Source organism: Capsicum annuum, chromosome 11, assembly GCF_002878395.1.
Source record: "Capsicum annuum cultivar UCD-10X-F1 chromosome 11, UCD10Xv1.1, whole genome shotgun sequence".
NCBI classification, from domain to species: Eukaryota; Viridiplantae; Streptophyta; class Magnoliopsida; order Solanales; family Solanaceae; genus Capsicum; species Capsicum annuum.
The window spans coordinates 101983384-102009717 of NC_061121.1; the positions used below are offsets into that span (position 1 = coordinate 101983384).

General features: G+C 34.6%; 1 protein-coding gene and 1 non-coding gene across 10 annotated transcripts; both read right to left on the reverse strand.

The window, feature by feature from the left end:
* Positions 1-290: 290 nt before the first annotated feature.
* Positions 291-375, reverse strand: LOC124889167. The gene has a single exon (XR_007047779.1). It is a non-coding gene; the product is annotated as a small nucleolar RNA Z196/R39/R59 family (small nucleolar RNA).
* A 6933-nt stretch (positions 376-7308) lies between these two features.
* LOC107847936 (beta-D-xylosidase 1) lies at positions 7309-25637 on the reverse strand. Of its 9 annotated transcripts, XR_007046731.1 has the most exons (9): positions 24886-25637; positions 20193-20483; positions 19657-19826; positions 19068-19165; positions 18625-18969; positions 12255-12668; positions 8399-8432; positions 7831-8215; positions 7309-7755 (listed from the first exon to the last, which is right to left on the reverse strand). XR_007046731.1 is itself a non-coding variant. In XM_047398868.1 (7 exons), exons 1-7 carry the CDS (start codon positions 25294-25296, stop codon positions 8419-8421), a joined length of 1743 nt encoding a protein of 580 aa, XP_047254824.1. In that variant the 5' UTR covers positions 25297-25637; the 3' UTR covers positions 8228-8418. The 9 variants fall into 9 exon arrangements, 8 of the variants coding, with proteins under 8 accessions (XP_047254824.1, XP_047254818.1, XP_047254817.1 ...); XM_047398868.1 differs by lacking the exons at positions 7309-7755; positions 7831-8215 and having other exon boundaries at positions 8228-8432; XM_047398862.1 differs by lacking the exons at positions 7309-7755; positions 7831-8215; positions 8399-8432 and adding an exon at positions 10745-11525 and having other exon boundaries at positions 12255-12635.
* Between the last annotated feature and the right edge of the window lie 697 nt (positions 25638-26334).

Sequence of the window (26334 nt, forward strand, 5' to 3'; positions counted from 1 at the left end):
AGTTAGAGTTGGAGTTGTGCTTGACCTTGTCTTTTTGAAAGATTTCTTTGGACTTTTGAAAAATCCTTTTTAAATATGATTTTATGCCCCCAACTTTTAAAAACTATCAAAATCACTCAACTACTACTTTACCTACTAACATATAACCAATTGTGTCGCAAGATCTACTCTTTTGTTCAATTTCAGCCCGTAAAACGAAACATCCAACAACAAAGTAGTCTGGACATTAGATACCATAGGCAATAGAGTTGAACCAAAATTGAACAAAGATAATGCAAAAATGTCTTAGATGCAATCTCAGCCAAAAGATGGTGATGTTTTTGTATTAATCACTGTTTAATCAATAATTATTAAAAAAAATCATCATTGATTGCATCAGTGACTAAACACTTGAAACTTTTAAATATTATGAGGGCTTTGTGTAACTATTTAAAAATTGGGGTTATATGAAATAATAATAAAAGTTGGAATTGGAGTTGAAAAATAGTGAAAACAACAAAAAACTATTTTCACTTTTTTGAAATAATTTTAAAATATTTAGGCCAAACACCATAACTTTAATAAAGTGATAAAAATTTCCTGGTAAAAAGGAATATGTTTTATGGTCAAACGAAACATTCCCTCTCAAGTGAAAATTCTACATAATGTGTATCATCTTATATATTTGAGTTGGTTGTTTTCGCTTGACCTCAACGCATATTCTCTTAACATCTCTAGTTATAAAAGTATTATTTTTTTGGCTACTCATACATTCCTATTGTGATAAAAAGTTTTAAGTGACAGCTAGAGGGAGAGTTGGCAAAATAGACACTTTCAAAACTTATTTTGGCACTAAGACACAAGTTTTGGAAAATTAGGTGTTTAGACACTAAAATGACATCATCACTTCTTTCATACAAACCTAGCACATAAGTTTTAAACTTTACACTTCAGTCCCCCACCTCATCCATTTAATATTTAATATTTTCCACTTTTTTTTATATTTCCACCATTTTTTCATATTTTCCTATTTTAATTATAAAAATTGTCTAAGAAGCCACCAGTAGGAGCTCCCTTTTTCACCAATAATTTTCAATTCTGGCGACTTTTCCGGCCACTTTTTCGATGAAAAGTTGCTCATCACAACTGAAAATCTCCATTCCTCATCATTGCCTCCATTGTTGTTCCATCCTTTTTCACCATTTTTACTTGCTTGAAAAGCTTTCCAAATCCTCCTAATATGTCGCCACTAGATATATTTCAGTAGTTTAGAAGTCTTACACATATATATGTCCATCCAAGAGCTAGGAAGACATCGATTATATGCAAAATCAGTCTATTCGCGTCTTTGTGTGGACATTTATTTACCAGTGATTGACCAGTCATCGACCTACTATAGACCGATACTTTAATCTATTATCGATTAGTATGGTCTATTATGGCAGTAGCTGAGAAAATTGTCATAGGTGGTAATTATATGGGTGTGTGGGAGGAGGGTCCCAACTATTGGAAGTGAAAATCATCTAGTAAGAAAATAGTGCCCATCCCGCTACCTCACAATGGTTCGTACGACGACATGGTTTGAAGCATAATTGAGAGCAGAGAATTGGATTGCAAGCCAAAGAACATTGTGATTAGCTATGTAATGAATGGTCGGGGTAAAATGTATCTCACATTCATAAAGAATGATTGGCATTTATCGTTATACATGTTGGATATCGTTCTCGATGGCTCTAGGCTAATATTGAGCATAAATGTCATCCCGGGGTCTCTGACAATTCTGCCACCACAGTCGACAATCGACGAACATGATTCATTTGAAGATGAGAGTTTGGATGCTCATCCAATGGATTTGAAAGATCATTTAATTGAACTGGAAGATCCATTTTTTTAAGAAGTAGAAGAAGAGTGTGTATTAGGAGCGCAAACCAACCAAACCTTATTTTCAGCTAAATCAAATATTTAGCAACAAAAAGGAACTGAAATTATTGCTAGATGTAGCAACTGTGAAAAATTCTTTTGATTATGCTAAGTTGAAGAGCTACGCCAAATTTCTCAAGGTGAAATGTGTTAGTCCTAGTTGCGCATGGATATTGTGGGTGAAGAAGTATCAATGCACAAATAGATTTGTCATTTATAAATACGTCGGTGATCACAGTTGCAGCGTTGAATACGCCACATGCAGCCATAGGAGAATCACGTCTAAATTTATTGCATCACTCTGTATGAACCTGTATCGCGAAGAAAAGGGTACGGACACTAGTGAGATTCAAAATATTATTTTCAAGAACTTGAGAAGTAGAACAACCTATTGGAAATGCTGGTTAGGGGGGTAATTGAGAAGAAAATGGTTCGAGGGACAACGGAGCATGGGTATTCCTGCCTACCGGCTTTTTCATACATGATCAACACTCTTAATGTTGGCACTACCTATTCCATCATGGTGAACAAGGTCGACTGTAGGTTTATGTACTACTTTTTAGTGTTGAGCCTTGCATTAGGGGATTCGACCACATGAGGAAGGTTATTGCGGTCGATGGCACTCATTTACATGGAAAGTACGAGGGCATGCTACTAAGCGCAGTTGCACATAATACAGAGAAACACAAAATACGAAGAACCATATTTATTCTATTGCCTTTTACGTCGTTGACAAAGAGAACGATGCATCTTGGGCATTCTTCTTTGAGAAGCTGAAGTCTATTATGGTCGATGGACCAGATTTCTGCTTTATCTCCGATAGGAACAAAAGCATCACCAACGGCATCGTGATGGCTTACAACCATGCTCGTCATAGGTACTGCATGAGGCACTTAGGAGAAAATCTCTAGGTAAATCACCACTGCGAAGAACACCTCTATTTATTCTACAACGTGGCAAAGGGATATTCTCCCAAGAAGTTTAGCAACCATTTTGAGGAATTCAAGAACTACTGTCCCGAGTCAGTTTTTTTCCTTGAGCATGAGCTTGGTTTTAAGAAATGGAGCAGGGCATATTTCTCCGACAACAGGTTTAACGTGATGACCACAAATATTGTCGAGTCGATAAATGCTGTGTTGATTACCGAAAGGGAGTACCTCGTGGCATTTATATTCAATTCGATTGCTAAGAGATTTGGTGATATATTCAGGGAGAGGCGTGTGTATGACCTCAAATATAAGAGTAACAAATTTGTACCAACCGCCGAAAAGATCTTAAGGGGCAATATAAGTGAGGGTGACTCCTTCTATGTGGAGAACGTAAGTGGGGACAAAAGGCAATTCACAGTGTTCGGCAGTGGCTATACTGCCAAAGTCGACCTACTAGAAAGGTCGTGTTCTTGTAGGATATTTGAGCTGGTCAAAATAACATGCTCTCACATGATGACCGCTTTGCGATTGAAGTATGGTGATAATTATGGTTTGAGAGTCTATGATTACTCTTCGCCTGTGTATAAAGAGGAATAGTACCTTCTTGCATATTCGGAATTAATTAATATTGTCCCTTTAGAGTCCAAATGGCGCATGCTAAAAGAATTTCTAGACGTGAACATTATTTCACCTCTCGTGGTTACCAAGATCAGAAGGAAAAAAAGAAAATATGTTAAGGGCATGGGTGAGACTTTCAAGTCGAAGAGGAAGAACAAGTGTTCAGTGTGCAAGAGACCCGAGCACATGAGAACCACTTGTAATAACAACAAATCGTAATTAGACTTGTACGAATTTGTCTTTTTGTAAGTTATGGCAGTGTATGCATTTTGACAACTCTTCAGTGGTCTGATCAATGTCAGTCTTATCGATTTTACTCTGTTTTTATTATCGACCTTTTAAGGTATTGCATATATTGTGTGTCAGGTCTATTGCTAGTATTCTTTATTTAACACGTAGTTTATTATCGATCCCATATAAAGTCTATTAAAAACCCTAAATATTCAAAGAGACAAATGAACATTTGAGCATTTATTACACATAAAAAAAGTTGTTGCACGTCCACTCATACGTTGCGTCGATTGGACGCTACCTCTTTGATTTCCACTGATTCACGCATCTACCAACCAATGGGCGGGAAGATCAAAGGGTTCTATTTTGGTTTATATAAACACCCATCTACTATATCCAAAATTCATCTTCATCAAGACATAAAATAGATTAAATCAACAAAATGTCAGGCATTCCATTGAGACCAAGAAGGAGGGTCCATCGTAACTACGACCTTCTCCGCCTCTGTAATGATCTAAATTGTCTATTCTATGGTCTTGGACAGGACATAGAGCACTGCCACTGCAAACTCTGGTGTATTGCCCATTTTTTATGGGCGATTGTGGAGCGGCTCAACATGGACCCCGATGAGATGATCAAACCCCACCATACCCTTAGATTAGGTTTTTATTTCTATTTTTTTTGTTTTAAGTTCATTTCAAGGAGAAGCTTTCATGATTAGGAATGTTAGATGAAAACTTCTTCATTTTGCTGTTTTTGCTTGGTTTTTATTGTACATATGGTTCTAAACTATCTTTGTAATGAAGTATTAATGAAATATCTTTGTTTCTTATATTTGTGTATAATTTAATTTTGCAATTTTGTTATTGTTTAAATTTTTGCAATTTTCCCTTTTAGAAGATGAATCAAATAAAACAGTTTTGAGATGTGCAAATTAATTCATATATGATGATGGAAAAGGAATCTGGTCAATCTGGAGTTATTTTGCTGTAAATATGGTGTTAAACTATTGCAATGAACTTATGAATGAAGTATTTTCATGTTTCCTGCATTTTTCTTCACTTTAATTTTATAATTTTTTTCTTTTTGAATTTTTGCAATTTGCCCAGACCCTACTTTGTGAGAATATACTGGGTTTGTTGTTATTGTTGTTGTTGTACCCTGCTAGAAAATAAACGAGAAAGTTTTCAAACGTCAAATTAAATCATATGTGCAAATGGAAAACGAATCTGGTCTATCCGCGATTATGTTGATTTATACAAAATTAAATGCAAAATCTATGAGATACGGAGCTCAATATCTATGCTCGAACATCTATTTAATCGATGCGTTCAACAATGCAAGTTCATTGATTGTGTCCAATACATTTCATAGATTGTAAGCCTTATTAATAATAAACCGTATTGGTTTATTGACCTTAGTAGGATATTTGTAAAAAAAGGAAATACTTAGTTAATCAAAAAAAAATTTGAATTTTATGTTATTAAAGGATCTTAAACAAGTCATGTGATCGTATGAGAATCCACATAAATTGTAAAAGGTGATCAAGGATGTGTGAGGATGGACTGCGGATGAACAAATGAATTCCTCACAACATACTTGTGCTTTGGTAAACATTACCCTAAGGATATTGGTTGTTCAACCACAACTCATCACCTCACACTTCTTTGATCAACATTTTTAATTTACGTGGACTCTTATACGATCACATGACTTGTTTAGGCTTATTCGATTGCATAAAATTCAGTTACTTATTATTTTATTAATTGAATATTTTTTTTTAAAATATGTGCTAGTCATGGTCCATAAATATGTGTCCTAGTCTAGTACATTTATTAATGAAGTTGTACAAAATGTATGCTAGACTATGCTTAGTTTTGTACTCGACCTGATATAGTCTAGCATAGACTGTAAACTACTTCCACAAATAAATAACTAGACTATGATATTTAATCATATACCATGACTAGCACATATTTTGAGAAGGATTATTTAATTAATGAAATAATAAGCAATTGGATATTATGCAATTAAATTATTTTAAACAAGTCATGTGATCGTATGAAAGTCCACATAAATTGAAAGTGGTGATCAAAGATGCGAAGTGATGAGTTGTCGTTGAACAAATAAATTTTCCACCACACACTTGTGCTTTGGGCATACATTACTCTAAACATCACCTTATCCAATTTACGTGGACTCTCATACGATCACATGACTTGTTTAGGATCATTTAATTGCATATTATTTAATTATTTATTATTTCATTAATTAAATTGGATAAGGTGATGTTTGAGGTAATGTATACCCAAAGCACAAGTATGTTGTGGAGACTTCATTTGTTCAACCACAACTCATCACCTCACGTCTTTGATCACCACTTTCAATTTATGTGGACTATCATACGATCATATGACTTGTTTAGGATCATTTAATTGCATAATATCCAATTGCTTATTATTTTATTAATTAAATAATTCTTCTCAAAATATGTGCTAGTTATGGTCTATGAATATGTAGTATCGTCTAGTGCAATTATGACGAAATTAGCTCTTAGTTTATGCTAGACGGTTTATCTATGCGATGCATCATCTATCAAAGGCATGAAAAGGCATCGATTAAATAAGGTCTATGAAACTAGTCAGTAATAACAAAAATCTAAATATCATATTTTTACAACGGCAACAAAGTACATGTTAAATCACACCCAATGGTAATATCTCACTTTTTTCTTCTATAAAAGGAAGGCTATTTTGTGTTAACACATTCATTATTTTTTCTTTAATTTTTGTTAACAACTACAATATTCCAAGCATCCCAAAATTCAAATGCAAAAGTATCTTACATATGTCATTGTGGCAATTCAGCTATTTTTAAGACGTCATGAACAGATTGAAATCCAGGTCTAAAATTCTTTAACTGTGTAGTTGGAAAGGATAATGGCGGATGCTCTTTTTTTAAGTGGCTTGACGAAGATTCATCGACGAGTAGCCCATCGACATCAAATTTTCAAGGAGCTTCCAAGTTTCATATACTCCAAAGGCTTCAAAAATTCAAAGAAAATAGAGATCTAGTCACGAAATTGTGAAAAGAAGCCGAAGATAAAAGGGATTACTTGAAAGGATCACTAAAAGAAGTCGAAATGGAGAGGGATCAAGTAAAGAAAAGATTGATTTTGGCCAAGAAAAAAAAGAAAGGCCTAAAAATATTATTGTATGATTTGTTATTTTTGTTGGCTATCTGGAAAGGTGTAATAGGGATGTAGGAAACTGAATAAACAGATGTATGGATTCTTAAATCAATCGTGGGTGTAATCTATAATTAATAGGGAATTATGTCTATGTCTTTTATTGTCGACCTCTATAAACCATGATAATTACTGTAAATATATGATTTACTCAATCGATAGTCTGTTAAGTATATAAATTATAGAGAACAGCTGCTACAAAGTTTTCAATCAACCACTATAAATTAGGACAATAGCGGAACTAGTAAAGCAATGCAGTCAACTGTTTAATCTAACGAGACAATGAAATAACTAAACATAATTTCATCAGTAATTGTTATCATTGGCATGACAAATATATACATAAAAAATAAATCACTAAAAATAACAAATCATTAAGAAAATCATTTGTTAAAATCCGTCAAACTACTTGTTTTCTTGATTGAGTTCCGCAACAATGCCCATCACATCCACTTCTTTTTCTTCATATTTTTCTCCTCTTCTTCAACTTCTTTCTTCTCATTTTCCTTCTCTTCTTCAATGTTTCCAACCTCCTGTTCAACCACTGCTTCTTCGTCAACTTTCTTCTTATTTTTATCTTCTTCTTCTTCTGATTTTTTCTCACCATCTTTTTTTGTTTTCTCCTCATTTTTTTCTTCTGCTTCATTTTTCATCTCCTCATTTTTTCTTCTTCTTTCGCATCTTCTTCTTCTGTTTCATTATCCTCTTTCGTTTCTTCTTCTTTCTTCTCTTCTTTAACTTTTTCATCTGCTACAGCAATGTCCATTAATGCAACTGCAAGTTCTTTGAGGTTTACTTAATGCCAGCTACGACAGGGACTGTCTTGGTTATCTGTATTATTTTAAAGGGATTACAAAACATATGCAAGAAAATTAAATTGAAAGAGAAAAAAATAAATTAATTTACCTGCTTCTTGTTGCTTCTTTTTATTCTTCTCGATTCTCCTCAACCTCTCATCTCTAACAAAAGAAGCAATATCCAGTAGATTTTTCTCGAGCAAAGAAACGCGCTTACACAGGTCATCGTCATTAGAAGTGTCTGGTGCAGTTTTGAGTCCACTTGAACCAGCATGATCAAAAGCGCGTGGTGGACTTGGAACATAATGATGGCCACCCAAATCTTCGTCTTCATCCGCGACCTCCGTTGATGAAGTCAGAACAGTCATGCCTTTTAGTTGTGCCTCCAACGCATCAATGGACGTATTCTTAACTTTGTTCGTGTATGGCTTAAATATTTTCATATATCTCTGCTCCATCTCACGGATAGTAGGGGTAAGATACGGATGCACAATCTACATTAAAATAAAAAAATTACAATAATGTTATTATCATATCATAATAAGAATAATTTTATCTTTGTGTTGTTTTCTTTGTACTTAAACGGATCGCCTTTCATTATGATGTCACACTTCGACGTGTGCCATCAAAAAAGACGGGAAATGAGCAGAGAAAAATCCAACGACTTGCCGGCGTACCTTCCAGATGAGAAAAGACCTCATATATCCAAACCTACAATCAATAGAAGCATAAGTAAGTCTACAGTGTCTATGTATTATTGCATAAATATGTAGGAGTCTATAATAAATTAATAAGATGGTAGATTCTAAGTACCAAAAAAGCCTAAAGAAAGCCAAATAACGTGTACGATGCATTAATCCTCTTGACAAAAGCTTCTTTCTGCTTGGTCAAATCAGTCTTCTTTTTTCAGATAGCTCAAGGTCAGCTCAAAGGACTCTTTTTCCCGTGGATACCCCCGAAGAATTCTAAATCATCCGCCATCTTGATGTGGTTCGAATTCACCTTTTTTGATGGGTCCTTTGCCAGCAGCATCGCGTGTGCAAATCAAATCAAAGCACACTTTAATTTTTGTTGATTATTCAGCCCATTACCTTTAACTAGGCTAATCAACTTTGCAGCAATAATGCTTTTGTTCTTTGTCACCTTAAAATAAAAATTTTCTCAATTTTGGAAGACTTTGTTCATTTTTGATTCACGATAATTTGCTGAACAATTCAACCCCGTAATCAAAGAAGATTTCTTTAAGTTGAAACAAGTTGGCTTACCGTTCACACAGAATTAAATTTCATTCAGTTTTTATGATTTTTTATACATCGTAGCAATATATAATGAACCATCTGTCCATTAAACTTAAAATGTCCCGGCATATGCTTCAAGTTTCTGAAACATGTCTTCTTAAAATCAGAATACAATTTTTTTTCAATAAGAACCCACCTAAACTCTCGATACACCGCCATTCTTGCTCTCACAGAAATCCTTGTAGGAAAAGAGCCTAGATCATCCATCCAGTTTGTTAGGCCATAAAACTCAACGGAGATATCTCTCGTACAAATTGGCAAGGATAGGGTATCTTCCTCCCCGTCTCCGCTATCTCTCCTATCCTTACCTTCCCCGCTATCACTTTCACTTTCTTCTTTGCTTTTTCTCTCGCTTCTACCTTCATTATCGTTAGCATCCTCACTCTCGTGTGCACTACTTTCGTCATATTCGAAAATATCAGCAAGAATTTTTTATTCAATTTTCGACTCCAATTCATCGACTACGGGTTTTTTTCTCTTGGAAGTTTTCAAAACTTCTTCAGTTTATTGCTTCCTACTGCTAGAAGCAGTGCAAGCAGGCCTTTTAACTGCTCTATAAATTCTTCTCACCATTTATGATCTACAACAAAAAATGAATATGTAGTGGTCGATTTATCGACCACTGGTCTATTAATAAAAAGGAATAAATGCAGCAAAAATAAATCTGTAGTGGTTGATCTATCGACCACTGGTCTATTAAGAAAAATGGAAAACCGCCTCATATCAAACATGCAAATCAAGTTCCAACTTCACCAGATATTGGCAGTGCAATTCACAACAACAAAAACACCATTAAAATGGGTCCAATTCAGTACAAAAAATTCAAAATCAATACGCAATATAAGAATAAAATTAAAAAAAAATTCTACTCATTATCCAAAGCAAAACACGATTAAACATGCGGAATCGACAATGTTAACTAAAAATACTCAAATTTTGACCTATTCAACGAAGAATAGTGCAATTTTTGTCAAAATTGAAGAACCCCAACACAAAGCGTCATCAAAAAAAAATTACTAAAATGGATCTAAAACTGATCGGGGAAGAAAATTAGACTTACCTGAGCAAGAGAAACTAAAAAATTTCGCCTGAGGAAGCACAAATCGAGCAAATTTTTTTTCATAAAAATAGGAACTGAAATCGGAAGACGGAAGGTTTTGAGGAGAGAGAAATGTAGTTGAAAATAATAAATGATTTTAATAAATGTTTTGAAAATGAATAAATATAAAAAAGAACCATGTTATATTTTTTAAAAAGTTGTATTTTCTTCCCAAATTTTAAAAATGTTAAAGAAACTCATGACCCTACAACCTTGATTCACTTTTCACCTTTTTCAAAACCTAATCCTAAAAAATAAATCAAAAAAAAAATTGGTGTTTAACTCTCAAAATAAGTTTTGAAAGTAGGTATCAATTCAAAATATTCTCTAGAATCTACCACTTCATTTTATAAGGTTTTCATGTAAATTCAATAAAGTTCTTTCTTAAAATTTCCGATTGCTTCAGCATATTGTTCAACTAATGTAATTCAATTATCAATTTAACATGTGGTGCTCCTTTTTTTTTCAATACCCCAGCATTCTTTCCTTAATGGAGTCTTTTTATCAAGCTTAAGTTTACGAGGAGAGCTCGCAACAATCCTTTAATGTACTTCATTCTAAAATTCATGTCACATTTAAGGTTCAGCATCTTTTGTATGTAACTCAATTAATAAACTTGCTATAACTTTTCTCTTAATATGCCACATCTCTTAATACGCCACAAATCTTTAATATTGTTCTTAACCTTTTCCTCTCTTTCACAATCAACAGACTTGTTATTGACTTGCTAAGGGAAAGAAATAAATAAGAAATATTAATTGCAAGAAGAAACCAAACACTATATATGACCTAGTCCTTAAAAAAAATTTTAGACTTGGATCTCCTTCAAGGAAGCTTGGAATGTTATAGAATGTTTGAGGTCGTCATCGACGTGGATTTTGTGTTCTCCCATGAAAATTCTTCGAATTCCGTATTCATCAGCTACGCTAAGGTGTTTGCAGACATTCATTTTGATCTTGACTCTCTGATTAGCCCCAGCCACGACATGAACTTTATCAAACGCGACTAGTTGTTTCGTTCCCAAAGGTGAGGTTGAGAAGATGAGGATTGTGTGTGTTCCGTCCATGTCCCCTATGTTCTTTACATCAATGTGCATGTTTAAGTCAAGTGACTCACAATTGGTATGTATTGTTCTAACTGTTTTCTGTTTCATTAATGTTGTTGTGTTGTTCCCTTCAAGATCAGAATGAAGAGTTGGCACTGAAATAGTTGTTGGAGCGGAGACTAAGCGCTGACTGAATCTAGTGTAGCTAAAGCCTGCCCCAAATGGAAAAACTGTAGGGCCTTTGTAGAATCTGTAGGTTCTACCAGGATATCCTTTTATTGGATCAGCTCTCATGTCCATATTTGTCATGGACACTTTTGCTACATAATCTTGTGGATACCATGTCATTGGCAGCTTCCCCCCTGAAGTATGCATGTTCAAAGTTTTATTGTATCATACGAAGAAAGGAGAGAGTAAAATAAACACTAGCAACCAACATGGGCTGTGGTGCAGCGGATGGGGCTGCTCCACCCTTAACCAGAGGTCAAGAGTTTGACGGCATGGAGAAAACTCTGCTGGGAGCGCTTCTCCCCGAATGGGGCCCTACGCGGCGCGAATCCGGATTAGTCCGACTCCAATGAGGGTATCGGACACTGGATGGGAAACCAAAAAATAAAAATAAACACTAGTAGTACAATAATAATATTTTTTTGCAATACACATCTTTTTTTTAATTGATTCTATGTGTTGAAAGAGTCTTCACCTTAAAAACACTGCATTCTCTCTCCATTTTTCATAATGAGTTCTGAATTTTCATTAATGAGCTAGAGAGAAGAAGAATAAGAACTAGTGGCTTCTACAAAGTTTGATGCTATTGATTGGACAGTTTTTCCAGCGACAAGTACCCAATTGAAAAACAAAGTCAACTTTTGCTTTTGAAGATTGAAAAACCATCTTTAATTGAAACCATAAAACATGTTCATGTTATAATTTGAAATGCAAAAGGAATATTAGACTTTTCTCATGTTTTGATAGTTTTTAATTCTTATTTTCAAAAGATAACAGGATTTACAGTGTCTAATTTTACCCTTGGACAAGTACCCACTAAAAGGAAAAGTAGGTTAGTATTAATGATATAAGAATAGATATACCTGGGTTGGCTGTTCCAAAGAGAACATCCGCAATGGCAGCTCCACCAGCCTGGCCAGGGTAGCCAGCCCAGAGAATAGCCGAAACACGAGGATCATTTTTAGCAAATGTCACATCGATGGGGCCGCCAGACATCAAAACCAATACTACGGGGCCTCTAGAAGCCATAGCAACCCTAGAAATAAGCTCCTGTTGGTATCTTGGTAGAAGAAGGCTAACTCTGTCCCTAGCTTCTGCTTCGATGGATTGGTCAAGCCCCATCACCAACACCGTGGCATCCGCGTGCCGTGCTGCCACTTCCGCTAATCCGAATTGTTGGTTCCCTGGACAAGTTACTCCCATGCATCCGTACTGGTGAACTGTCCTTGCGTATCTTGCAATTCCTTGTAACGGAGAAATATAACCACATGGAACACCTATATATAACTCAAAAGCGGAATAGAAAGAAACGTCACTTTATTTTAATGGAATCAGGTTTCAGAATGTATCTATGTGCTGAATTATATGTAAGAATTGGAAAAATAGTGATAGTATTGAATCAATTTCTCTGTAATACAAGGACATATACAAAAACTTCTAACCAACTGAATATATACCTACCATATTTACCCTATAGAAAAATATACACATAATATATACCTACCATATTTATCCTATTCCTAATAGTAATTATGGAAAGAAATAAACTTGTTGACTTGTATACAAATTAGGGGAATAAAATCGTTGCTTCCATAAATTACCCATGTAAGAATTTATTTTTCACTTCATTACTTTTGTCGATAAAACTCTTGGTTCCAGCATCCCCTCAAGTTGGAGGGGGAGGAAGACACACCCAACTTGCCTAAAATACGATGGTGTTGCGGACCAGAGAGAGACTTAGTAAATATGTCCGCAATTTGGCAAGTCGATGGAACAAATGAGAGAGAAATGAGACCGGCAAGGAATTGTTGTCGGACGAAGTGACAATTCAAATCAACGTGTTTCGTCCGTTCATGAAAGAACGAATTTTTAGCTATGTGAATTGCATCTTTGCTATCAGAATGAAGAGAAATGGGAAGAGAAGGGTTGACAGATAGATCAGAAAGAAGACAAACGAGCCAAGTAAGTTCCGCAACTACTCGTCTCATTGATCTGTATTCAGCTTCAGCAGAAGAAAGGGAAATCGATGGCTTCTTTTTGGACTTCCAAGAGATGGGAGATCCCCAAGGCTAATGTAAATACCACTCACTGATCTGCGTGAATCGGGACATGCTCCCCAATCAAAGTCACAAACAGCAAGCAATTGAAGGGAAGAATCTGAGGACATGAAAATTCCAAGCCCGGGGATCGAAAGAAGTTACTTTAAACAATGTAAAGAAGCATTAAAATGGGGACGACAGGGCTGTTGCATAAATTGGCTTAGATGTTGCACAACGAATGACAAATCAGGTCGGTTATGGGTCAAGTAATTAAGTTTGCCAATGAGTCTCCGATAAATGGTAGGGTCTGAAAGAAGATCACCTAAATCTGCACAATTCTTGCAAGTGGGATCCAGTGGAGAGTTAATAGGTTGGAGATCAACACAACCAAACTCAGAAATCAATTCTAATTTGAATTTTCGTTGACTCAAAATTAAACCATGTTGTTCCCGAATGATTTCCATGCCAAGAAAATAACTTTCCAAGCTAAGATCTTTGATTTGAAATTCTGAATTAAGAAATACTTTCAGACTTTGAATTTCAGCAGGGTCGTTGCCAGTAACCAAAATATCATCAACATAAATAGCTAATATAGTGATCCCAGAGTCAGATTTCTTATAAAATAGGGAGTAGTCATTTAAAGAGTGAGAATATCCTTTGAAATTAAGGGCTTTAGTGAGTCGAGAATACCATTGCCGAGAAGCTTGCTTCAGCCTATACAAAGATTTACGCAACTTGCACACATGATTAGGACTAGGAGCATATAATCCTGGAGGAAACTTTATATAGACCTCTTCTTGTAGGTCTCCATGAAGAAATGCATTATTCATGTCTAATTGATTCAAATCACATCCCTTTTTAACGGCAATAGCCAAAAGACACCGAACAGTAGTCATCTTAAATACGGGGGAGAAAGTTTCGATGAAATTTATGCCTTCTCGTTGAGTATCTCCCCTAATCACCAGTCGTGCTTTATATCTTTCACTATTCCCACTAGAGCAATATTTAACCTTATAAACCCACTTACAAGGTAATGTTTTGTGCCCTTTAGGTAATTCAACAACATCCCATGTTCTATTAGATTCCAAAGCCTGAAACTCTTTAGCCATTGTTTCCTGCCAACATGGGTGTAAAACAGCTTGGGAAAAATGATTAGGTTCAACAATGATGGAAAGAGAATGAATGAGGGACTGATTAGAGAAAGTTAGAGTAGAAATAGGCAAAACCAAAGGGTTAAGGAAATCGTCAAAACTAGAAGATGTGAGATTAGTTAAGTACACATGATTGCACACATAATCCTTCAAATAAGAAAGTTTAGTGTGCAATCTAGTGGATTTCCTTGAAGCTAGTTGTGTAGAAGGCATAATAGGAGTAGTACTTGGTATAGAATTTGTAGGAACTTGTTCAATCGGATTGACAGGAACATGAATAAATGGATTAACAGGAATGGGAGATGAAACAGAAGATTGTTCCCTAATATGAGTAGATTGGACAATGTGCTCAGGCAAGAAAAAATCAATAGGAGGTTCGATGAATGGAGTGGTAGAGTAGTTAGGGAAAATTGAAGTGGAAATAGACTAATCTGAAAAGGGAAAATTGTTTCATAAAATATTACATCCCTAGAAATAATAATTTTCCTAGTCATTAAATCTAAAAGCTTATATCCTTTCTTCCTAAATGGATAGCCCAAGAGAACACATTTCGTGGATCTAGGATCAAACTTTGACCTATGCAGAGATGAAGTAGATGCATAACAAAGACATCCAAAAGGCTTGAGTAGAGCATAAGAAGGTGATTTCCCAAAAAGTACTTCACAGGGAGATTTAAGATTTAAAACCTTAGAAGGAAATCTGTTTATTAAGAAAGTTACGGTTAATATACAGTCTCCCCAATATGCTATAGGAAGATTGGATTGGAAAAGTAAAGCTCTAGATGTCTCAAGAAGGTGTTTGTGCTTCCTTTCCACAACACTATTTTGTTGTAGAGTGTGGACGCAAGTAGTTTGGTGTAGGATCCCCATAGAAGAAAGATATGCCGACGTAAGTAAACTTGTACCCAATTTTAGAGCATTATAAGATCTAATGGTTTTAACTCTAGTTTGAAATTGTGTTTGTACCATGGCCAAGAATGATTTTAAAATAGAGAAAGCATTGATCTTGGTTTTAAGTAAATAAGTCCAAGTAGCTTTACTAAAATCATCTACTATAGTGAGGAAGTATCTAAAATCGTCATAAGTAGTAGATTTATATGGCCTCCATGAGTCAATGTGAGTGAGCTCAAAAATAGAAGTAGTAGAAATATGACTTGATTGAAAAGGTAATTTGTATTGTCTAGCTTTAAAATAAATATCACAAGGAGTAGAAGAATTAGATGAAGACAAAAACTGCAAACTTGAAATATTTTTCATATTCGAGAGGGGCATATGCCCTAATCTCATGTGCCAAAGGCTTACATATGAACTTAACTTAGAAACTAAATGAAAAGCTTGAGTATCACTTTGACTAATGCAACTAGAAGAAAGCTAAGAAACTTGCTGAATAATTGGCTTAGAAACTGGACGCTGCTTGATCGGGAATGACTTGAGCAAATATAAACCATCTTGCACTCTACCAAGTACCATGGGCCTCTTCATTGAAGGGGCCTGAAAAGAGTGCAGCAAAAGAACAAAAGAGTAAGTGACAATCAAGAGTTTTGGTTAGCCGATAAACAGATAAAAGATTGAATCTAAAACCTGGAACAAACAAAACATTTTTTAGTGTTAAATTTAGAAGAATTCTGGCCATTCCTATTTGATTTACTCTAACCTTTTGAGAATTTGGCAAATTAACAAAGACAAGTTTAAGTAAAGGTCTAATATCAGAGAGAATAGAATTGTCGTATGTCATGTGTTCTGTAGCTCCTGAATCCAGGATCCAGGAACTAGAATCAATACGTGAAAAGCACAAAAGAGGATTAAAGTGAGGCTGGATTATACCAGCCCAATTGGCAGTAGCATTAGCATCAGAGGTATGTTTTCCCTGTTGGCCAGACTTCACATGTTGAAGCAGTTGAAAAAGTTGAGAAAACTGCTCTTGTGTGATATTTTTCCCTGAAAAATCTGTGTCATACATTTGTTCTTTTCCTGTTTCCTCTAAAGCCATTGCTTAGTTACTGGACGGCCCTCCTTGAAATCTCCTAGGCTTAGTGAACTTGAAATTAGGAGGAAATCTTTTTAACCTGTAGCAATGGTCGATTGTGTGACCAAGTTTCTTGCAGTAGTTACAAAACATGTTGTTCTTCTTTTCCTCAGAATATCCTTTAAACTTGTTTTCTGGACTATTATTTTTCTGATTTCCTCCTTGTTGATTTGCTTCTAGGAAAGCTGATTCAATGGGATATTTACTCACATATATCTCACGTTATTTTTTTATCTTGGATGAGAAGTGTGTAAGCCTGATTAATGCTAGGAAGTGGCGAAATCATTAGAATATTGCTTCGAACAGAGGAATAAGTGTCGTTAAGACCCATCAAGAACTGGATTAAACGACCATCCAGAAGTGATTTAAGGGTTTTGGATTTCCCCCCACAGGTGCAATCACAACTGCAGTGCACACAAGTATTGAGAGCATCAAGCTCATCCCAGATCCTTTTTACCTTAGTGTAGTATCCGGGAATGTTAGAATTACCTTGAACCAGCTCGCTCAGTTCCTTTTGAAAATGATAGAGTTGAGCACCGTTTGATTGTCCAAATCTGTCTTCTAACTCGTTCCAAATTTCATATGTTGTTTTGAAGTACAACACACTCTCTGTGATATCTTTTGACAAAGAATTTAAGATCCACGAGATTACCATGTCGTTACAGCGGCTCCATGGTTGAAAAAAAGGAGAAGAGGACTCTGGTTGAGCAAAACTCCCATCAATGAACCCTAGCTTATTGTTAGCATATAGTACGATGCGTATAGCTCTTCGCCATCCTCCGTAACCCTTTCCATCAAAAACAGCATTCACCAGTATCATTCTCGGTGAGTCAGAAGGGTGAAGGTAGCCAAGGTAGAGTTGGTTGCATCCTTGGTGCTACCAGTAGCTACTGCTGCTATTTCATGGGCTTTTGGATTCACCATTGTCAAAAAGATGAGAGAAAAAGGGAGGAAACAAATAACATGGATTGAAAACGATATGAAAGGAAGGATCAACCCTAAGGCTTTGATACCATGTAAGAATTGGAAAAATATTAATCGTATTGAATCATTTTCTCTGTAATACAAGGACGTATATATACAAAAATTTCTGACCGACTGAATATATACTTACCATATTTACCCTATAGAAAAATATATACTTAATATATACCTACCATATTTATCCTATTCCTAACAATAAATATGGAAAGAAATAAACTTGCTGACTTGTATACAAATTAATTAGGGAAATAAAATCATTGCTTCCATAAATTACCCATGTAAAAATTTATTTTTCACTTCATTGCTTTTGTCGATAAAACTCTCGGTTCCAACATTGTATGGAAAGAAATAAACTTGGTGACTTGTATACAAATTAATTAGGGAAATAAAATCGTTGCTTCCATAAATTACCCATGTAAAAATTTATTTTTCACTTCATTGCTTTTGTCGATAAAACTTTTGGTTCCAACATTATATACTCAAGTACAATTCGTGAAAGCATATAAAAAATTAATTACGTTATAAAAGTAGATAAATTGAGAACGGAGCGAGTAAAACTTGGGCCACTAACATTCAAAAATGTCAAAGAACGGAAAACATATTCAAGTCTCTAGTTATATAGCATTTTGAAAGAAGATCTTTGATATTCCTAAAATCTAGGTATTATTTTATGAAAGATCAGTTCCCCGGTTTAATTTATTTATAAAGATAAAGAAGAGAGGCTAACTCTTAAAATATTCAAATAATAGACAGAATTAAATTTAATACTTCTACCATTTCAAAAAAAATGACATACTTTGATTTGACACAAAGTTTAAGAAAATAAATAAGACTTTTAAATCTTATAACCTTAAATTAAAGTTGTGTCAAATATACCAAAATATCCTTTAATTTTATCGTCCTAAACATATCATGTGAAAAGTTAAAATTAAAATATTATCAAAAAAAGAAATATCATTCTTTTTTAAACGGACTAAAAAAGTAAACATGTCATTGTTTTGGTCGTTCTTTTTTAAACGAGGAGTATATTTTACCAGCATAATTGCCAATCATGGCAACTGTAGCATCTGAATTGGGCCCAATAACAGCAACGGTCCGGTGGCGCTGAGGGGACAGTGGCAGAGCCCGTCCAATATTTTTTAGAAGAACCAAGCCTTCACGAGCTGCTTGCAGGGCCAACTGTTGATGGGCTGGAGTGCACACATCTCTTGGACCCAAATTTGCATAAGGTCCACTTGGACCATCGAACATACCCAGACGCATCTGGACCGTAATTGTATTGGCTAAAGCATATTTGATTTCCAGTTCTGAAACTTTGCCTGTACGGACGGCCTGCTCTGTGTGGATGGCTAGGAAAGGTCCACAGTCCAAGTCCAAACCTATATTTACAACCATGAACTTGTCAAATCTTTTCCTTATAATATACTATCTTTATTCCTAGATTAAGGGAAACAATAAAAACAAATATAAAGCAAACCAGCTTTGATAGTGGCTGCTGCAGCATCTTCGGGGAAACGGGTGTAATGTTGTTGATAGAATAAAACTCCAACAGAATCACAATCTGATACGATGTATCTGTTTTACAAGGCAACAAATTATTCTTACAACACAACACTAGAGACTATAGTAGTAGCAATCAACCACAATATGTATAACTTTTCAACCATAGTAATTGGCCATGACAACCCTGATTAATATAAAGGATAAAACTATTCCCTAAATGTGTTTTTGAGTTTGCAGAGCAAGTAGTTCAAATAAAAAGAGAAATAATTACAATATTTGAATAAGTTTATGGTACATTCATAAAAAATTGGTATTAATTACTTTTGATAGAGAACTTAATGTTATCCTGACAGTGCTATATAGTCATTACAACTGATGTACTTTACATGCTTCAGTGTATGTGTACTTTTTTTGTAGCGGTTTGAAACATACTTACTTAGATTGTGCATGATGGTCCATTGTTAGGGTATTCCTAATACATATAGTTGGCTGGGCTAATTAATTAATTGCTTTCTATTTTGTAAGTCAATGGAAATTATTAAAGGCTAGGAAAAGAGAAACACCCGTTAAGATGCCATTGGGCACGAATTGTGTCACGGAGAAGTGTAGGGTCAGCACACGATGGCTTTCCATTGATCTGGTTGTAAGAGCACATCACACTCGCTACATTTCCTTCAACCACACATGCCTTGAATGGCACATTGTACGTGTCCTCTAAGTCCTGCTTGCTTACCTAAACCATTTCAAATGAAAAAGAAACTCTTCCAGATTACTTCCCTCTTATATAATCATGTAGATTCACACGACTTCAAACAAGAGAAAAGAAAAAAATGATATTATTAATAATATGAGATCGTTGGTTCCTATAATTACTATCTCAACTAAGTTAATTTATAATAATAACTTATTTTACAGTCAACTTTGGAAATACTTAGTGAATATATATATATATGCAAAGGTTACTTCTTAGCATGTCTTTTCAAGCTGATGTTCCGTGCAAGCAAAAAAAGGGTCTCAAATTTCAATCCCATCAAAGGATAAGGAAACCCTAGCTAATTAAACTACGTACTAGTATTAATTAATAATAAGATATGGTTACCTTAGCATTGAAGTGGTAACGATCAAACCCATTCCAATCATCAAGATCATAAGCAGTGTAATGTTTGCAGCAAGCGGCCACCTTCAAGCGGCCGGTATTGCCGCTGTCGCTGCCGCCTTGGAGTCCCTTTACGTAGCTGACGGCATATTGTGCAACCAAATGAGGGTCCTCCCCGGGTGTTTCTTGGCACCTTCCCCACCTTGGGTCTCTTAATATATTCACATTTGGACTCCAAAATGTTAGTCCTGCTGCTCCTCCATTATACATGGCTCTTCCTTCGTCAGAAACTACCTGATCATATATAAAAACAAATACGACTATATTAATTATATCATTATTATTATTATTATGTTGTTGTTGTTGTTGTTGATCTTATACATGTCATGTATATAGTACTACTAAATATAAAAACTATTTTTCTTTTTAAAACTTACTAAAAATGGTAAGTAGGACACGTAAATTGAAATAGAGTGAAGCAATATAATACTATATACATACATGTGTGTGTGAGAGTGTATATAATATATACAGTACTGAAATTATTGCAAAAGAAAGAAAAAGTAATTAAGAAAGTGATCTAATTTAATTAGTTAAAAAAAAAGGATGCGTCTGAATCCGAAAGAGAACGATAAGACTTCTTAAGGAAGAATAAGCAAGTGAAATAAGACTTCTTTAAGGAAAAGTTGTCAATTAGAAAAACTTATGGGGACCCAATTTCACCTCTTAAGACAATGTTTACACGCAAACAAGTTGTGACTAGACCAAAACAACAAACAAGACGGTAGGTTAAGCGAGAAGCTCTACTTTAGACCAGCTATTAATATTATGCTAACGAGATTTTTGTTCTAATACTCATCAGACTTTTCTAACAATCAGCCTTTACTATTTTTGCAATTTACTTAATTTACAGAAATAAGGTTGCCTTATTGATGAACGTAGTTATAAGTGGTGGACCCAGAATTTTGTTCAAGTGAGTTTATATTATAATAAATCATGACAATAACTGATAATAATAATTATCATTTTTCTATTCCCATAATATCCCTAGAAAAAGGTGATATTTTATTCAAAAATATATGAAGAAGAGTGTGCGTGTGTGTTATAATAATAATAATAATAATAATAATAATAATAATAATAATAATAATAATAATAATAATAATTTATGTTTCCCTAATACTTTGAAAATATTGTTTTAAGGTAGTGTTCAATTTAAAACGAAAAAAGTAAATAAACAAAATAATATAATTTCCTAACAAATAATATACCAAGATTAACTACTAATTATAAAGTTGAAAATTTTCACATATCTTCAATATAAAATGCTAAGTATTAATATTACAAATATTATTAGAAATATAGGAATTTTTAAAAATCATAAATAAAACAAGAAAATAACAAAGAGACACTAACCTAATCGGGTTTACCGAGGAGGAAGGAAAAAAATACACAACGTTGTATATTTTAAAATAATTTAAACTAGGCATAATAACAGGCAAGCTATTATATTAACCTAAATTATTATTACCAATTTGAACCAATTTCAAATAATACTTATATTAAAGGAAATTGAATTAATACTTTATTACTACATCACTGACTTGAAAACTATAATAAATGTCTGAAGGACCCACTAGAGTCTACAAAAGTAGAGGGTAAAAAAAATTGCCCCCAACAAATTTCGATCCCACAACCTTTTATCAAAAAGAATCCACTTTAACCATTGAGCAGTGGATTCATTTTATTTACATATATATTTGTTCACAGAATTAATACATGTAAAATGAAAAGAAAACCAACGTGAATCCGCCCCCGGTAGTTATTATATATGGTTACATCAACTTGAAGAAAAAGGACATTCAATTAGGATTTTACAGTTTTGGAACTCTACATCTAGAGCAATATTCTTTCGGTAATTAGAAGTAAGTCAACATAATCTTTATTTTCATTTAAAGTTCATTCACCTCGAAAGATAACAACAACAACATATCCAACGTATTCTCATAAAGTGGGTATGGGGAAGGTAAAGTATACGCAGATCATACCATTACCTCATATGAAGTAGAGAGGTCGTTTCCGATATACCCCCGGCTTAACGATAGCAGTATAACAAATACAAAATAAATGCATATAAACTAGTACAATCAGCAAAATAAAGTAACACCACTAATCATAAAATAATCCTACATCCACAAGCTAACACTAAAAAACTATCTATCCAAAACCATACACAACACTCAACATCACGATCAAGAAACTTCAGCCACAAAAAAGAACGCTCCCTTATTGTTACCTGCGCACTCTCACCCCCTAACCCTCTACCCTAATCCACGTCCTCCACCCCCTCCAATCAAGAGTCATGTTCTCCGTAAGCTATAACTGCTCCATATCATGTCTAACCACCTCCCTCCAATATTTCTTCGGCCTACCTCTACCCCACCTAAAACCATCCATAGCCAGTGTCTCACACCTCCACACTGGAGCATCAGAGCCCCTCCTCATCACATGCCCGAACCAACGTAACCTTACTTCTCGCATCTTGTCCTCCACCGAGTACACTCCCACCTTCTCCCGAATAATCTCATTCCTTACCCTATCTTTCCAGGTATAGCCACACATCCATCGCAACATCCTCATCTCCGTCACCTTCAATTTTGGGATGTGAGAGTTCTTAACTGGTCAACACTCCGCTCCATACAACATAGCTAGTCGGATCGCCACTCTGTAGAACTTCCCTTTAAGCTTAAGGGGCACCTTCTTATCACATAAAACTCCTGAAGCGAACCTCCATTTCAACCACCCTGCCCCAATACGATGCGTGACATCCTCTTCAATCAAACCTCTAAAGATAAATGGATATAAATTACTATAATCTAGCTGTTGCTTTACATGCACCTTTATCTTTTATAATCATATTTCGTAGGATAGATAATAATTGGTAAATTCTTTAAATTTGGTTATCCAAAAACATGAAAGGTGCATGTGGGATGTGGTCCATCATATTTACATGAACCTCTCATAGTAGTATAGAGACAAGGAAAATGATAGCAACCCGTCAACTTGCATGAACGACAATTTTGACGCTTTCTAGTTTGTATTGCATGAACGAGAATTACCAAGACTTTTCTCCTTATGAAAACCAATTAAACGGAACTTGGAACAACTTGAATTCTTTGATTGTCCTTATCTATCTAATATTATGTATTTACGTAGAAATGGCAGTTTTGCTAACTAATTTTTTTAAAGATGTGTTTTGATTTTTTATTTTTTATTTCGATTTTTATGTGTTTTTGTACTTGAGATTCTTTTTTATTCTACATATGGCTTCTAATTTTTGTAACAATAAACTAGGGGAATAAAGTTGAGCTTGTCCACTACAAGCACAAAAATAAATAAAAGTCGAAATCAAAAATATCAAACTCACCTAAAAAAAATCATACATATAGATAACCTGCAGCTTGAAATATATATATATCGATATCATGACAGCAGAGCCACCCCATTTTCCACCCAGTGCCAGTGCAAGTAATTGCTTTTGGGCCTATATCTTTTTCTTTTTTAAAATGTTTTGACCAAACAAAAAAACATTTAGGCATGTGCAGGTATGGGCAAAAGCTTATCCTTTCTTTCTTTATCAGTAATTAAACCTATTTTTTTTTTAATATTTTTCTTTTGGCCCCATTATTTTTCCCTCTCCTAAACAATTTTAGAAAACTAGAGTACTTTAAAAAAATGGATAAAGGGTTCTATTTTATAAACGGACCTTTTAGAAATTTGAGGTTTAGCACAGGGTAATAGTGGATCCTTCTCCTCTTTAATACACCTTCGTTTCTTTAATTGAATGTTTGGATGATGATACTTATTCTATTTAAAATTTAAATATGATAAGTTTCAATCACCCAATCCAATGTATAATTGAAGAAATGGAATAAAGAGACGCAACGGAAAAAAACGTAATATGATGAAATCCAGGCTATTAATATATAAAAAGGAAAAAAGTGTATCGACCATTGATCATATTATGCTAAATGCTAATGCATAAGCGGCTCATATATCACATGACAATTGACAGTTATGAGTATATAATAAGTCCTACGTTCGGTACTGGACACTTTCCGTGTCACTGCGTACCCAACCTACTGAAAAGTCTGCTATTCATGACACAAACAAAAGAAAACACCTAGCTCTATTGGTGGTCTGTTACTATGGTCCTTGCAGCCAATGAATATTAAAACACACCTAAAATAGACCTAGAATACAATATTGTGAAGAAAGGAATAATGAATTTAATATATTGGTTCATCTTTTTTGACATGATGGAGTTCAATTTTCAAATTTGTTTCAACATATATGTTGAGAAAGGACATCGGTTTGATTATCTAAACTTCAAGTCTACTTCAATGCAATCACTATATTGAGTTTATATATCTTATCATATTCATACGTAGAGTTTATTCATGATAATGATGTACCAGCTCAATTTATCAAAGTCATTTTCACGTAAAAGATTCTTTTTCTCTGTAGTGATAGCAACAGAAAATCAGATTCTTGTTTGTATTATCTAAAGTTGAATAATTAAGAATATGTAGATAAGATAAGGAGTAACACAAAAGTTGATTCTAGTATGGATATATCCAAATTAAAACACGCATGCATTCACACTAAATTAAAAGCAGTATTAAAATTTAATTACCCGGCCAATTTCTTGCCACAAGGAAGTGTTAAAGGAAGCAGCAGTAGTAATGACTTGAGGGAAGCTGGTGGCGCCAGGGAAGGCGTCACCAAACTTAACGCCAGGGCCGGTGTTAGAGATGCCGTGAAGTGCCTCAGACCACCACTCATAGCCATTGACACCCAGCCTTTCCACCGATGCAGCATTGTTCACAAGCAACCTAATCTTCTCCTGCAATGTTAATCGTCCTATTAAGTCCTGAACACGTACGTGTATTGGTAGCGACGCCTTGCAGAACTGCAGGTTTCGTGTCCCCGGGTTCGCTGGGTCGCATGCAAATGGCCGCCTTGACTCGCCGGAATAAGCAAACGCATGGAGAACAATGACTAAAATGAGAATAAAATAAGTACTACTGGAATATTTTTTACTCATAGTTATTATTTATTATTTATGTATGTATGTCAATGAAAATAATAATTATAAGAATGTATTATTAGCTTAACATTTTCTCTTGGCTTGGAGTGAGAGATTGAAGAGAATTCCAAGGGTATATATAGAGGAGGTTGCGTTTAAGATGGTGAAAATGGCGTATGACTATGAAAACTAAAGATGATACAGTGGGGCTAGGGATGGTTAATCTTTGAGCTGTCTTATCCATGGATGTGTAAAGTTAGTGATAACTCGAGTAAATAACTTGGATGAGAAATATGTCATGAGTTATAATTAGTTGTTAAGATTGAATTTATTGAAGTAGTTCTTATCATGAATATAAAAACAAATATTTACTTCCCAATATTTTAGAAATCTCACCATTATACCTAGGGAAAAGGATAAAAAATGTCCCTCTACTTTCATATATTGACTAAATTTATCCCTAATTAAATTATTGGGTCAAATATGCCCCCGCCATTACTAAAGTGTATATACTCCTCTATTTGACGAATGTCCACACGAGCTAACATTTAGCTAAGATGTAATCCACGTGACATACCATGTCAGCACCACATTTTTATTCTTTTTTCCTTTCTTCTTTTTCTTTTTTTGTTCACAATTTTTTTTGTTTCCTCTTCTTCATTGACATCCATCAATTTCTAATGTCATTGGCATCACCAGTAGATCAATGTCAAAGTCTAAGAAATCTAGCTTTTGAGTCAAATTCATTGTTTATGCAATTTTCATGGCATGCACGATCAATTTACTTATATAAAACTCATCTATTCACTCGGTATGTTAACCCAATTTTGCAATTTTCATGAAATTCTACGACGAATATAAGTAAATTAATCGTACTTATCCTTGGTGATCTTCTAGAAAAAAAAACATCAGCATCTCTTATTAGCTTTATTGTGCTTCATCTCTTTATTGTTTTAATTCAACATTTCCTACTAGAAATTAGCCCTATTACAACGATTCAAAAATCATTGTGATAGATAAAAAAACTATTGCCATAGATCTACTACAACAGTTAGG